General features: G+C 47.4%; 3 protein-coding genes across 6 annotated transcripts in view; 1 reads left to right on the forward strand and 2 right to left on the reverse strand.

The window, feature by feature from the left end:
* Positions 1-1,359, reverse strand: part of KREMEN1 (kringle containing transmembrane protein 1) — a 74,380-nt gene extending 73,021 nt beyond the window's left edge. The window contains exon 1 of the mRNA XM_047828383.1: positions 1,240-1,359. Within this exon, the coding sequence (XP_047684339.1) occupies positions 1,240-1,327 (88 nt within the window). The 5' untranslated portion in view covers positions 1,328-1,359. The remainder of the gene's footprint in view (positions 1-1,239) is intronic.
* A 6,078-nt stretch (positions 1,360-7,437) lies between these two features.
* Positions 7,438-9,938, forward strand: CD3H22orf31 (chromosome D3 C22orf31 homolog). Its single transcript, XM_047828556.1, has 3 exons — positions 7,438-7,465; positions 8,107-8,553; positions 9,458-9,938. The coding sequence occupies exons 1-3, from the start codon at positions 7,463-7,465 to the stop codon at positions 9,893-9,895; spliced, it is 888 nt and encodes a 295-aa protein (XP_047684512.1). The 5' UTR covers positions 7,438-7,462; the 3' UTR covers positions 9,896-9,938.
* A 561-nt stretch (positions 9,939-10,499) lies between these two features.
* The window catches only part of ZNRF3 (zinc and ring finger 3), a 158,694-nt gene continuing 154,578 nt past the window's right edge, over positions 10,500-14,615 (reverse strand). For all 4 annotated transcript variants that reach the window (XM_047828369.1, XM_047828370.1, XM_047828371.1 and 1 more), the window contains one exon: positions 10,500-13,997. In XM_047828369.1, the coding sequence (XP_047684325.1) occupies positions 13,957-13,997 (41 nt within the window). In that variant the 3' untranslated portion in view covers positions 10,500-13,956. The remainder of the gene's footprint in view (positions 13,998-14,615) is intronic.

The following is a 14,615-nucleotide window of genomic DNA, read 5'->3' on the forward strand; positions in this document are numbered from 1 at the left end:
CTCCGGTCGTGACCCACTCGCGGGCTCGACCGCAGCGGTAATGATCAGAATAGAAGTTTGCAAACCGTTTTTCCCTGTTTGGTTCATCGTAGTGGCTAAAAAAAAAAAGGGTGCTCTAGAGTCAGTCTGTTCGGGTTCACCCTCCACATGGTCACCTGTAAGGCCTTGGGCAGGTTTAAAGGAAAAAATAGCTCTCTTACCTCAATTTCTTCATCTCTTAAATGGGGGCGTTAATAGCAAATACTCCAAGCGGCTGTTAAATGAGGCAATGCGTGGAAACTTTTACTCGCGCACAGAAGGAGCTTAATAAATATTGAGTTTCTTCCACAATCCAAGTTCTTGCAGCCACAAAAGAGGCAGCATACTGAACCCTGTTTCCGAATCCTATCGCACATCCTTTGTTAACTGGGGCAAGTTTCTTCCTCTGTCTGAGCCTCAGTCTTCCGCAAAATGGGAATAATACAAGGCTTTGGCAAGATTAGATGAGCTAGAAGAAAGTAAAGCGCCCGACACAGACAGGGTCTGGAAGTGGATGGGGCAATGATGCTTTCTTACAGACTGGGAAACGGGCTCAGAGAGCTCGTGGCTTTCTTAAACTCGGCCCCCGCGTGGCAGGCTCCTTGCCTCCCCGCCCGCAAAGTCTCCCCCGGCTGCGCTCTGGGTCTGTCCCGGGCCTCTCTCCTCCCCCGCACTCCCCCAAGCAGAGATTTTCCTTCTGCTCCCGCCTAAAGCGCCGCGGTGACGCCCCGCGGGGCAGGTCCGGGCGGCGCGCCGGCCGCTTTCAAGTCCCCGGTCCCGGGCTTGCAAGTGCGGGCCTGCGCCCTGCGCGGCGGCGGGAGCGGGAGCTTCTGCCCTCGTGTGCCGACTCGCCGTGCCCAGAGCGGGGTTGGGGCGGTCACCGCCCCGCGGGCTCCTGGGCCCGCCTTAGGTACTGAGGCCCTTGCGCCCCGTCGTCCAGTTCCAGGATCTGCCTCCCCGCAACCAGCTCCCCGGCTGTTTCCTGGACCCGGCCCCAAAGGCGCAGGTACCTCCCACGAGGCCTCTCTATCTTGGTCCCTCTCCACCCACACGACCCGGAGCCACGGCAAGAAGAATCTTGTTCACTCATTGTTTTCACTGCCTCATTCCGAGTTCAGGGATCCTCTGGGTGCCTCACTGGAGAGAGGGGACCCGCCCCCCCCCCCCCCCAATGTCCAACTCTCCCATCCTCCACATCCCATCTGGTGTCTCCCAACTCACCCTCTCCTCTCCACCATCTTGGACGCTTTCTACCTCCAAAACCACCTCCTCCAGCAGGACCCGAGAATGCTTCACCTCTAACTTGCATCTTCAAAGGTGCAGGCAGGAGAGCACCTGGAATGAGAATGATATGAGAACATGCAGGTGAAACTATCTGCCGAAACAGACAATAAAGGTGACCCTTCCTCCACTCAACAAATATTCAGTGAGGAACACACCCAGAGCACCAACCAGACAAGCTGGTCCTAGAAATAATGTGAATTTCAGAGAGCAAGAAGTACTACAGAGACAAGAAAATGATGTTGATGGAGAATGGTCTGTGGACTGTTTTAAATCGAGTGAGGGGAAATATTTTAGCAAAGCAGAACACAGTTTATGAGGTTCTTTGGAATCTCCCCCTGGTTTCTGAGGAAATAGGAAGGAGCAGACAAGAGGTTCAAAATAAGGTTTATGTGGCCAAGTCTGGGGATTTATGCCTCATGATAGTAGCTTCAGCCTATCCTGCCATGCTGCAGGAAAGCTCCCCAGGCTGAGTGGGTACCAGCCTTGCGTACAACCAGAATGAGCTATGTAATTTGCAGGGCCCCGTGAGAAATGAAAACGAGGAGCTCCTTGTTCAAAATGATTAAGAATTTCAAGATGGCTACAGCAGAGCATTAAATCAAGTGTGGGGCCCATCTAAGGTTGGGGACACTGTGTCCCTACCCAGGTTGCACACCCATGAGGCTGGCTTGTACAACAGAACTCAAAAATAGTGGGCCAGGCCCTGCCCCCACTGGCTGCTATGAGAAACATCCCTGTAGCCTTCCCCAGGCCTCCCTCCCCTCTTTTGTAGCTTAAAGCCCAGCACAGGTGATGGAAACAGTGTACAGAGGCTAAAAATATAGCCTACTGGGTCTAGGTCAGGGCAATTAACAGCTCAAGGTCTTTTGCTCAGTTACGTGGTCCTGGACCCTGGCAAGAAGCAGCCTGAGATATGCATTTCAATGCTCCACATGCCTCAGTCACTTAGCGGATTTATTTCATGGAAAGAGTGAGGACATTGACTGTAGCCCCTGGGCCTCCAGGAAAATGTTGCTGTCTGTCTGTTTGCCTGCTTGTGCTCTGCAGTCAAGCCCTTCAATTCCTCTGAGGGCAACAGGATTTGCCAAGAAGTTGGGAGGGCTCAGCTGGTGGCGTTTAGGTGACCCTGGTATCTTTGAAACTCTAGTTGGGATGATTTCTGCTCAAAAGACATCATGTTGTGGAGAGAGCACTGGATAAGGAGCCCGACACTAATAACAACAATAGCAAACTTTTACTGAGCACTTTGCTAAACTCTAGGCAAGGTACAGTGCTTGCTGTCACAATTCACAGAATGCCCCCAGTAGCCCTATGAGAGAGGCACCCTTACCAACCTCCTCAGAGAGGTTGAATGTCTTGTCCAAAGGTCACATAGTAGTGGAGCTGGGTTTTGAACCCAGACAGTAAGACACCAGGACTACATTCCTAATCACCTTGGTGAATTGCCTACTTGTCCTTATGGGGTTCTGGCAACAAATACTGAATGGTCCAGGGTCAGAATTACGGTGAGGCAAGTCAGGTGTTCACCTCAGGCACAAAATCTTGACGGAGGCCAAGAAACTCAGTAATCAAGATAAATAAATATTATTTAATAAATTATAAAATAAATTAAAAAACATTTCATTGGGGCGCCTGGGTGGCTCAGTCGGTTAGGCGGCCAACTTCAGCTCAGGTCATGATCTCGCGGTCTGTGAGTTCGAGCCCCGCGTCGGGCTCTGTGCTGACAGCTCAGAGCCTGGAGCCTGTTTCAGATTCTGTGTCTCCCTCTCTCTGACCCTCCCCCATTCATGCTCTGTCTCTCTCTGTCTCAAAAATAAACATTAAAAAAAATTTAAAAAACATTTCATAAACATTATTTCAATGCAATATCTTTAAAAATATGATTGCCCCAAAAGTCATGATGAACAAAATATAAAAATTCTATTTTATTTTAAAGTTTATTTATTTATTTTAAGAGAGAGAGAACAGGGGAGGGGCAGAGACAGAGGAAGAGAAAGAATCTGAAGCAGGCTCTGTGCTGTCAGTGCAGAGCTCAGTGCAGGGCTCGAACCCCCAGAACCATGAGATCATGACCTGAGCCAAAATCGAGAGTCAGATGCTCAACCAACTGAACCACCCAGATGCCCCAAAATGTCAAACTTTTAAACAAAAACAGGATTTTTAGTCTCCGGCTCGGCTCAGCACCATACTGTTACTGATCCTGTCTCAGGTTTCTGCGTTGGAAACCTAGCGATGGGAAATTCTAGAGAAGTCGTGGTTTTACTTGCTCTGATGGGGCTAGGGAAATGAAATAATTTGGTTTTGAAAATAGTGAATTAGAGGTGTCTGTGTGGCATCCAGGTGGCCACATCTGAGAACTGAGTCCAGTGGGAAGGGGTGGCAGGGTGGGCAGGGCACCCTTATTTCACATACTTGGCCCATGATAGGTGCACATTCAGCACATGTGGTTTAAATCACTGTTCCTCAGGGTTTGCATCATGGTTCAGGAATCTTTTCAAATTCTCTCATCCAAAGTTTTTCCCTTCTTTCCTAAACCTTCTACATCACGAACCTCCGATATGTTCCCATATGGGTGTGGAAGTTTACTGCTTGGGTGTTAAAAGAAAAACATCTTCTGAGGAAATGAAAAAAACCTAAATTCCACTAGAATTTGGGGATGGGGGATGAAGGGGGAAGGCGACAGTAATTATGAATTGGCTCAATCTCCTCTTTATTAACTGACCCTCCAGAAGGAGAATAGGAACGAAGAGAAATCAAAGAGAAGAAAGGTAGTAGTCAAGGAAAAAAGAAAGAAAAAAGATTACGGGAGCTAAACATACAGTGAAGAGAGCTTGGCCAAGCATCAAAGAAGGGCAGATGTGTTTCCAAATAGGGGTGGTGGTTTTAGATATGTCAGAAAGTACAGTTCCAAATGATTGGTGGAAAATAAAGGCTATTTAGACTGGGCTCAGCAGAATAAAAGGGTTCACTGGAGAATCAAACTGAGGAACAGGACTTTCAGCAACATGGAAGCCCTACTGCCTCAACTCCAGGTTTTCTGGACCAAGTGTTGGCACCAACGATGGAAACTCTTGCCGTAGTTTCAGGACCCTGGACCAAATAGAGTCTTTCCATTTTGACTTTATAATTCTGAACACAGCCTTCAGTGGAACAATCCCGGTGAAAGACTTGTCACTTTCCTTAGTTTATCCTCAGGTAACCACTTTCCTTGCCATCTAACGAAGCATGAGATATTCTGGACGACTCCCACAACCGGAGGGAAATGTGGCTCCTGTAACAACACCACTCCTGTGAGGCCGAGGAATCTGACCAAAAAAATTTTTTTTAATGTTTATTTATTTATTTTGAGAGAGAGAGAGAGAGAGAGAGAGAGAGAAAACGTGAGCGGGGAGGGGCAGAGAGAGAAGGGGAGAGAAAATCCCAGGCAGGCTCCACCCTGTCAGTGGCAGATTCAGCCACGAGACTCGAGCCCACGAACCATGAGATCATGACCTGAGCTGAAATCAAGAGTCAGACACTTGGGGTGCCTACGTGGCTCAGTCAGTTGAACGTCCGAGTTGGGCTCAGGTCATGATCTTGTGGTTCTTAGGTTCGAGCCCCACATCGGCAAGCCCTGCCATCTGTGCTGGCAGCTGGAGCCTGCTTTGGATTCTGTCTCCCTCTCTCTCTCCCCCTCCCCTGCTCGCACTCTGTCTCTCTCTCAAAAATAAATAAACATTAAAAAAAAATTTAAGAGTAAGACACTTAACCGACTGAGCCACCTAGGCGCCCCAAGAATCTGACAAATGTTTAGCGAAGGTGAATCTTGGGAAAAGAAATGTCATGATGCCCAAGTCGGATCAGAATCATTCCCCACTTCTAAAGGCTCGTTGCTTGGCCTCATGAAGGACTCGAGATGAAGTTCATATCAAATGTTGGGTTATGTCACTCAGACAATGAGCAACAGGGGCTCAGGAAAGGGTCAGGTGAGTGAATGGGCCCCAATAATAATATTAATGAGAACATTATTTAATGAGTGCTTCCTATGTGCAAGGAGCCATACCAAGTGCTTCACACACTTTGTCCCATTTCATCCTCACAGTGATCCTGGGGTAGGCACTATTACTATCCCCATTTCACAGATGAGGAAGGTAAGGTTCAGAGATGTGAATTCACTTGCCCATTGAGAGATGGATCTGGGATGTCAACTTGGGCAGACCAACTCCTGAGGCCAGAGAAGGTCTCATGTCACAGGCAGGACTTGAACTGGGCCCAGGGGTAGTATGTGGATGGGCTGACCAGATGAGAGGCAAAGCATCACAGTGATAGCTATGAGTGGTTAAGAGCAAGGATGGTGTAGACCTTGGTTGAGTCCGGCCTTTATTGGTTACTAGCATTGGGATCTGGGGCATGGATCTTGAGCAGCTCGTGCCTCAGTTTCTTCATCTGTAAAGTAGGGATGGCCACAGTGCCCAAACTCATAAGATTGTTGGTAGCATTTCGTGAGATCATGCTTGTGAAGTGCCTAGAACAGTGCCCGACCTGTGGCAAGCATTCAATAAATACAAAGCTTACTGACATAGGAGAAATAGCTCAGGCCGCATCACCCTCGGTTAGTTCTAAGGAGCCTGGAGGTTACCTACTGGGGAAGAGCCAACGGAAGTGAGTTCCGCTGAAGGCAGAGGAGGCAGAATTTGATGGGAGTTGGAGTGTGTATCAGCTGCTGTCCATGTGAACAGCTCTATGCCAGCAGAAGGAGATTCAGCACGCTCCTCAGAGTCAGAGCACTGTCACTTGGCCATTGAGCAGAGGCCTAGGAAAATAAATATAACAGATGAGTATCCGGAAAGAGGAGGTGTGGGAAGGCCAACCTCAAGACGGGGAAGAAGAGCAGAGAAACAGAAGAGCTACTCTTAGAATTCCTTTATTGCCCAACATTTCCCTTCTGTCCCTGCCATGCAGAGCAACGGCAGACAGTAGCCCAAGAGCCGGGATTCACCGGCTTTGAAAGGATGCTTGCCTGCCCAGTCTCCAGCCATTCACAAACGCTTCCCAAAGACAAACCCTTGCCAACACCCTGCTCTAAAACTGACCCACCTCTCGGGAGGTGAGGCCAGGGCTCACCACTGAATGGGCCCCATTGTCCTCCCAAGCGTCTGTGGGTCCAGATGCCTTTGGCCTGGAGGTGGTTCCACCACGGCCTGCGGTGCGGTCTGCCTGCAGACTTTGATTCACTCCAGGGACAACACTCAGAAAAATGAAACAGGCAACACATGCGATTCCAGGAGCTCCTGCCAGACGCATACTCTGTTTTTCCATCATTTCTCTCCTCCCCCTCAGGAGGGAGCCTCCTTTGGCATTTGGTGTATAAAAACTCAAAATCACCAGCGGGACGAGCACCTGATAAGGAGCGAGGCATTGCCCAACAGTTACCAGGAAGAGGTGTCTTTGTTTCTGTTTCAAGCCCTTGACACCGCTAACAGCTCTAATTACTGAATTTGCCATGGGATGTAAAATAAAACCACATTCCAGAAACCGTGTAGTCTCCCGGGGAGAGAAATGTAGGGAGAGGTGCCCAGGGTTGCAGGAACGTGTTCTTTCATTTCTGGTCCCTAACCTTGGCAGCTCTTTGGAGAATGTAACAGTACCTTCTTTATGTGCATGGAGAAGGCCACTTTTGCACATGTAAGGATCTATCTCCCTACCTGGATCCACAAATATGGTCTGTGTATTTGACTAAGTTGCGTGCAAAGCATGCTTCTTAAGAACGTTAGGATCTTACTAATTCACCCAAGCCCTTCTGGGAGGGGCGGGGGGTGGGGGGAATGAGAGCTTCACAAGTTCCTGAGGCTGCAAGCACAACAAAATAGAACTCCTTCCAGCCTAATTTAACTATAAAATCTGATGATGTAACACCCACCCAGATCCACATCACAAACCAAAGTGACATCACAAATACTAGGGACAATGGTTCAAAACTGCCTGCGTGTGAGCCAAAATCCAAACAAGCTGCAAATTGCTCATATATGACTGAGGCAGAGAAAGACAGGTGACTAGAAATATTAAAACAAAACAAAGCAAAACAACAACCAAAAAAAGCAAAAGAGAAAAAGGGAAAAGGAAATACATATTTCTTCCCCCTACTAAGCTAGATAAAATAAAATTTAAGGCAACCGAAACAATGGTAAGGTGATTTTATTTTTTTTACCGATGACGTATCTTAGAAGGCCAGGTCTCTTTAGATGTGTGCTTCTAATCTGTCCAAATTGTTCTCTTGTTCTTGGCTGGTCCCAGGAAATGGAGGTCAGCATCATTTACCTTGTGCTTTTGCCTTTATGGAACCCAGTATTTCTTGAGCAGCCTTTCTTGGCCCATGGTGGGCTGGTTAAGAATTATATTTAGGGTTTGGCAGAACTTTACCTGCTGTTCTTTCTGTGTTGCGGCATGGTGGAGGGGTGACTGCAGTTCCTAGAGGAGTGTTGAGTGATCTCATTTCCATTCCTTTCCTGCCATGGTTCCCTAAGCTTTCCAGTAGACAGGAATTGTCTCTGATTCCTTGTAAGTGCTTCCCAAACCTCCACTTCCAGCTTCCAGAACAAGCATTGCTATGTTCTCTGAGAGCCTGAATATCATCGTGACCTTGTTTCTGTACTTGGTACAAAAAGCTTTGGTGAGCAGGAGACCAGATGGATAGAAAGATTTCTAAGAGCTGTGTAGAAGGAATGATGTGTAAAAAGATGTTCATACTTTGCCAAAGTGGACCTTCTAGTCTCTGCTTGGGAACTGGTCTTTTTTAAATTCCTTTTTCTCCCTTTGTAATTCTAGCATCCAATCTACGTGAGACGAGACTCCAGCATCCCCACCTATGGGCTCCGTCAGTCCATCCTACTGAACACCAGGCTTCAGGACTGCTATGTGGACTCACCGGCTCTCACCAATATCTGGACGGCCAGAATGTGTGCAAAGCAGAACATCAGGACCCCAGCACCAGGTAGCACCTCTTCTTGGGAAGTTGTAAAGAATCCGTTAATTGCCAGTTCTTTCTCCCTGATTAAGCTGGTGCTCAGGCGACAACTTAAGAATAAGTATTGCCCAGGACCACTCAAGTTTGAAGAAAAGCCCCCGAAGGGATTAAAACCCAAGGACAATTCAGCAACAAAAGCCATGCATCGGTGCGGGATAAGAAACTCCATCAGTTCCAAGGGCAAACGGCCAGTGGGGCAGTACTCAGGCTCACCGAGGCTCAGGAGGTCTGCAGGAGGCATCAACAAGGTACATGGTGGCTGTGGTGGAGGAAATGGGACGGAGTGGGGACAGGAAAACGTAAGCTAGGGAACATTTAATGCTTAAGTGATTTATATAGAGTGAAGGAAAATCCTAAAGTTAAAGACAGGGCTGTGGGGGGCGGTGGTGGAGGGTGGGGATGTGGGCAGCAGCATGCTATAGTGGAGAGAGTACCAGATCTGGGCTCATGCTGTTTACACCCTGCCTGGTTCTATGGGAGGATGAAGCGGCTTTCATAAGCACGGGCAGAAGGATCTTGATGCAAAGGGAAAACAAGGGTGGGAAAAGCCCGGATACGGGTAGCGCCCTTACGCACACACACCGAACACCAAGAGGTGAGCTGCAGATCTTGCTGTGAACTTCCACCTGGAGAACCTGGCCTCCCAAGAGGTCCATCACTCCATGGGGCCAGCAGAGCTCAGACTGCACCCTGGAGTTAAGCTGTCTGGCTTCAGATTCCAGCTCTAACTATAATTGAGGAGAACCGTGGGCTTAGCCTCTCTCTGCCTCTGTCTTCGTCATCTATAAAATGGGGAATAATGGCCCTTCCCCCATAGGGTTTCACGATTAAGCTAATAGAGTGCAAAGGGTAAATGCTTAACATCCTGCATGGCATTCAATAGATGACACGATGGTTATTAACCTTCTAACTGTGTGGCCTTGGGCAAACCAATTCCGATTTCCTTGCCTGTCAAACCGTCCCCTGCTGACCTTACAGGGTTATGGGGGAATGCACGCAGTGGCATACATGAAGGAATTCAGTAAACTGGAACACGCTAGACAAATGTTGGTTGTGGCTGTAACCAAGACTCTGGGACACAAATCCCAGATAATTATTCTGAGCTCCCTTCTCAAGTTTTAGCTTTGACTTCTCTGCTTTCTTCCTGGCTAGAGTAAAGAAAGTTCAAAGGAGAAAAAAGTAACAGACCGCCAAGATCTTGAGAAGAGATATGCCGAACATGTGGCTGCCACCCAAGCATTACCCCGGAACATTGGGACAGCGGCCTGGAAGGGCCAAGCGTTGCTTCCTGAAACCAGACAGAGACAGCAGTTGTCCGAGGACAAGCTGACCATCCACGGCCTCTCCACAGAGGGTTACAGGGCTCTGTACCACTCTGTGGTTGAGCCGATGCTATGGAATCCTTCAGGGACCCCCAAGAGGTACAGCTTGGAGCTGGGCAAGGCCATCAAACAAAAGCTCTGGGAGGCTCTGTACAGCCAGGCCGCCAGTCCTGGAGGTGCTCAGGACCCAGTGCCTGGCAGGAGGCAGCTGGAGGTCCATGAGGAGCCTGTGCCCAAGAAATGGCCCAAGTTAAAGAGAGAGAAATAGAACTGGAGCTCACGGGCTTAGGATATTCTCTGCTAGATGTCTGAAAAATAAACACCACTTTGCACCTTCCACATAATCTCAGAGTGCTTTACAAATTAGTAACTCCCTCCCTGGGACACAAGACAAATGGGTACGAGATTCATTTCATACTGACAGCCCCTCTCCACTCTCATGATGAGGTCATCTCGACGGCTAAATGCTTGCCATCTCTTCCCTACAAGCCCCCTTTCCTTAATAGGGGTTTGAGGGGTCTCTCGGTCCTCCAGGTAAGAAAAGGCCAGGCAGAGGAAGTCAACAGTTTGTATCCAGCCCATCTTCCTTATTTTAAAAAGGGGACTACTGTTCTCCTCACCCCTCCACACAGCGCTGAGCAGAAAAACTACCATTACCTCAAGGACATAATCCCACACCCTCTCCATCAGATGCTCTCTCATGACACCATCACCCTAGCGCCCAACAACCTGAACTCTATGGTAACAGGAAAGGAAATCACACAGGTGCTCACGTGAACAAGTTGAAGTTAAAGGCCCTGCTTCATGTAAACCTCTTCTTGGTGGAATCTGTAGGCCTTTACCCAAATAGAGCAATGACAACATGTAACACGTACTTGATAAAATTGTATTTTTTTTTTACAGTCATTTGTACAATTTGTTACAAAACCATAGAAGACTACAACTTGTTTTAAATCATTTTTGGTCGGCAAATATGTAAAATCTGTGTGCAATTATCATGTATTTACAGGGCCTCATGTTAGTCATTTTCAATGATTATGCCAACAATGTCACACTCTCCACATAAGACATGGCTTAAGATAAATATATTAGTAAATAAATATTCTGAGAACATATTTCCATAAATGAAATGTGCTGCTATACATATACAGAATATACATAAGTTGTTTTCTAGCCTTTAAAACATTTAAAAAAATGGTAATGTTGGAGAAGGAGCCCTTAGACCATTTTATTACAAAATCTTTACAGCAAAGTCTTTACAAAATATCTTTTAAGTGCTATGGGAGAAGGTAAAAAAAATTTTTTTTTTAAAATAGTGTCTTGTTAGACCAACACAATAGAGTTTATATAAAGAATAGAAAAAGGTCTGTTTAAAAAATAATACTCTTGATTAGTAATTATTTTTTAGACCTCATTTAAAAAGCATTAGTCATGCATGAGCTTTGAGTAGAAACTAGCAGCACATAAGGGAGGAGGGTCTGAGCGGTGGGACAGCAGATTGGGCTTTATAAAATGGCTTGGGTTCAACAGAGGCGGGAGAGACTGAGTCAGAGCCAGCATATTGAGGCTGTGTCCTATCACAAAGAGGTACCTTGTTGATCAGAAGACCATTTTTAACTGGTTCCAACACTCTTCAGTTTACATGTCTGTCTGTCCCATACCCAGGGCTGGGCCAGGGGACTTCGGCTTGGGGGAAGGGGGGCGGTTCTCAATGGAAAATATGATGCTCCCAGTTTCCAAGGCTATATGACCCCAGCACACTACTGAGAGGCCACCGACAAAGGTACTTGTCATTATTATTGGAGTCTTATAACTTTGAAGAAGACATTCCTTTTCATTTGAATGCCTAGGCAATATAGTTGGGTTACTACATTCTGGTGACCTCCTTGTCTGGTGGGCCAACACAAATTTAAGACAATGGCTGATACTTAAAGTTTTAACATTTCATTTTCCTGTTTCTACCACCCTGTAAACTATAACAATTAAATGTTTCTTTTTGCCATCTGTAATCATTGCCCTTTCAAATGAAAATCAGACACATTTATGTTAATAAGCCCCGTTGAAGCCACATTATCTACTCATCTATTTATTGCTTAAGGCTGTTGAGGAGTAGTTTTCCAAGCAGGGCTAAAGAAAGCCACTTTGGGGCTATGGTTTCAAAGAGTATGCACTCAAAGGCATTAAAAACAAAACAAAAAACAAAACCACAAACAACAAGAAAATCTCAACAATGAGAAGCTGGTTTTTGCAACCCATGTTAGAAGCCATGCCCCCATCCTTCCCCTAAAACCACGTAATGCAAGCTGTTGTCCCCAGCAGCTGCTACTCCTGGCCCGAGAAATAAAGGCGGCCCGGATCACATGTCAACAGCTTAGGCGCTTCCCACACCCTCGCCAACAGGTGTGCTGGGCATCAGCCCGGGGTGGGGGGAGCAGCCCCCAAGGGACTGTACCTCAGGGACTGGAAGACACATCTCACCATGGTGAGTTCCTAAATGGCAAATGGCTCCATCAGTTGATGTTGGAATTTCTGTCAAAATCTGGCTACAAGTAGGTAAATGTCCTCATCACAGGCTGAGTTAAAAAAAAAAAAAAAAAAAAAGGCAAAAAGGCTTGGGATACAGTGAGACTCTCAGTCAAAACATTCTCATCTGGACTTTGGGCTGATTTCCCCTGAGCCTTACATTACCGATGATGGCAACTCAGGGTGGTCTCTATTTACCCACTAGGAGGGCGGCGGCGGCGGGGGGGTGGGGGGTGGGGGGGGGTGGGGGGGCACCCTAGGCTGTGAGGTTCCTATTCTGCAAATGAGCATTTCAGATGACAAATGAATCAAAGTGACCAGAGGAGTTAGTGAACACAAGGGCTAATGTGATTAGTTTCTTCTAAAAAAACCTTTCTTAAGAACAAGAAGTACATTGATTGGACAAAAAGGATGACAATCCCTGATCTGAAATAGCTTTAAATAGATTCTCCCTTTTAAAAGTGGAAACATCTTTAACAAAAAAAAAAAAAATGGTTTGGGTTTTAAAACTCTCCCTTCCTCTTAAAAACAAGAACAGCAAAAGGCTGGAAAAATATACAAAGACCTACCCTTTGGGTCTGAACTATCTGATAGTCTCCTTCTCTGTCTCCTGGAGAATCAATACATAATAGTGCATTAGGTAGAAAGGATAGTAGACATTTGCAGGTGAGATGAGCAATTTCAGCCGTAAGGCAATGGGCTGAAAGACCCCTGAAGCGAGCTTCCAGAGGGAAATGGGATGGGAAACGTATCATTCAAACGGAGCTCGGTGCTGACCCCGTGGGATCCCCAGGAAGGCAGCCCAAGGATGCTGGCTGTGCACCCCCCGCAGGCACGCTCCAGCGCCCTTTGTCCCTTCTCCGGGACACTCTCTGCTCCCTAGACACCAAGGCCGCAAAACTACATTCCTCCCGGGTGTTTGTCCCCACACACCCCTTCGAACCATTTCTGCAGCCAGTAGCAGGAAGCCCAAGTTCAGGATTGTGAACTCTGTCCTTTTACCTAAGACGCTGACCCAAAGGGACAGACTTAGGACACTGGGCTGAATTGTCCCTGTCACCCTGGGGCTTTGTGTAGCAATGGCTTGTCCCAGCTCCTCAGTGCTGCAGACCTTCCGCCCTGTTCCTAGCTGTTTCCATCAGCTGCCTAAAGGTGTGGGCCGGAGAGGCATGGCTTCTGAGAAGACCCGAAACTTTGCACGTTGGGATTTGCCACAAGAAAGAAAGAGGCAGCATTGCATTGTTCCTCAGAGTCTGTACCCATATCAACTAGCTTTACTTCAAGTTTCTGGTTCATTTTCTAAGGCAGGTGTAGCCCTGAGCTTTTCAAAGGCCTGAGCCCCCTCCGGGGAGACAACAGTATCTACACATGATGTGGTTCAATTAATGCAGCAGTGATTTTTTTTTTCAGCAAAAGTTGGTGGTTAGGGTTCTTTAAAATATATATTTAAATAACTTTACATTTACATATAATATCTTAAAAAAAAACAAAGCAGAGAACTCAATCCCACACACCTCAGAACCCCAAGCACACACACTTTACAAAACAGAATACCATGTTATCAAAAGAGGCAAAAGACTCAGAGAATTTTGTCTGTTGGTTTGTTAATGGGGGGTGGGGATGGGGGCGGTTTGCCACAGGTGGCTCACATTTTGGGTTGAGAAGGAGGGCTCTCTTTATTACCACTTTTGTGTGTTTGTCAAAGCTAAAAAAAATCTTTTTTTTTTCTTTTTTTTTTTCTTTCCTGAAGGAAGTCACGAGCTTGGAGTCTCCATATAGTCCCCATTTCCAGAATTCCTTCTGAGCTCAGGCTCCCGTGCCGCCGTCTGCTGGGCGAGATCTCTGTCCTGGGAGAGAGAGAGAGAGAAATCATCAGAGGACAGAACAGGCACTGGAGGCCCTGGGCACAACACAGGGACCAGGCAAGGGACTTGGGTGCCTGTGCCAGCGTGTGACAGGTTCTCAGGAAGGGACAGCTCCCAACACCGGACAGGCCGTGTTATACAGCAAAGGGCCGAAACAGAGCTCCTTTGCTGAGAGCTCCTCATGCTGTTGGGGGCACAGGTGCCTCCTAGACAGTCTCCCTCATCTGGAGGTGCAGAGACTTCTGGAAGTCATTAGGTAGCATGAAAACACCACATTCAGCACTGTTGCAGGCACTGGGAAGAGTGGAGAAGACCCCCTCCTGGAAGCTTACAGACCTCAGAACCAAGTAACCTCAGACTGTGATGGCCTGGGAAGTGAGCAGAGGGTGTGAGAGTGACCTTGGAGGAGGCTGAGGATGTGATTCCAGCTGAGGTCTGGAGAAGCAGCAGACAAGTTTGGAGGCTGGGATGAACTTGGCTGGCTGGGGCAATAGACAGAGGCCACAGAAAGGCTTGAGTAGCCAGGTGGTGAGCGAAGCAGGAGGTGGTCAGAGGGGTGGGCAGGGGGCAGATCAGACAGAATGGGGTGAGGAGTTTACA

This window comes from Prionailurus viverrinus, chromosome D3 (genome assembly GCF_022837055.1).
Source record: "Prionailurus viverrinus isolate Anna chromosome D3, UM_Priviv_1.0, whole genome shotgun sequence".
Lineage (NCBI taxonomy): Eukaryota > Metazoa > Chordata > Mammalia > Carnivora > Felidae > Prionailurus > Prionailurus viverrinus.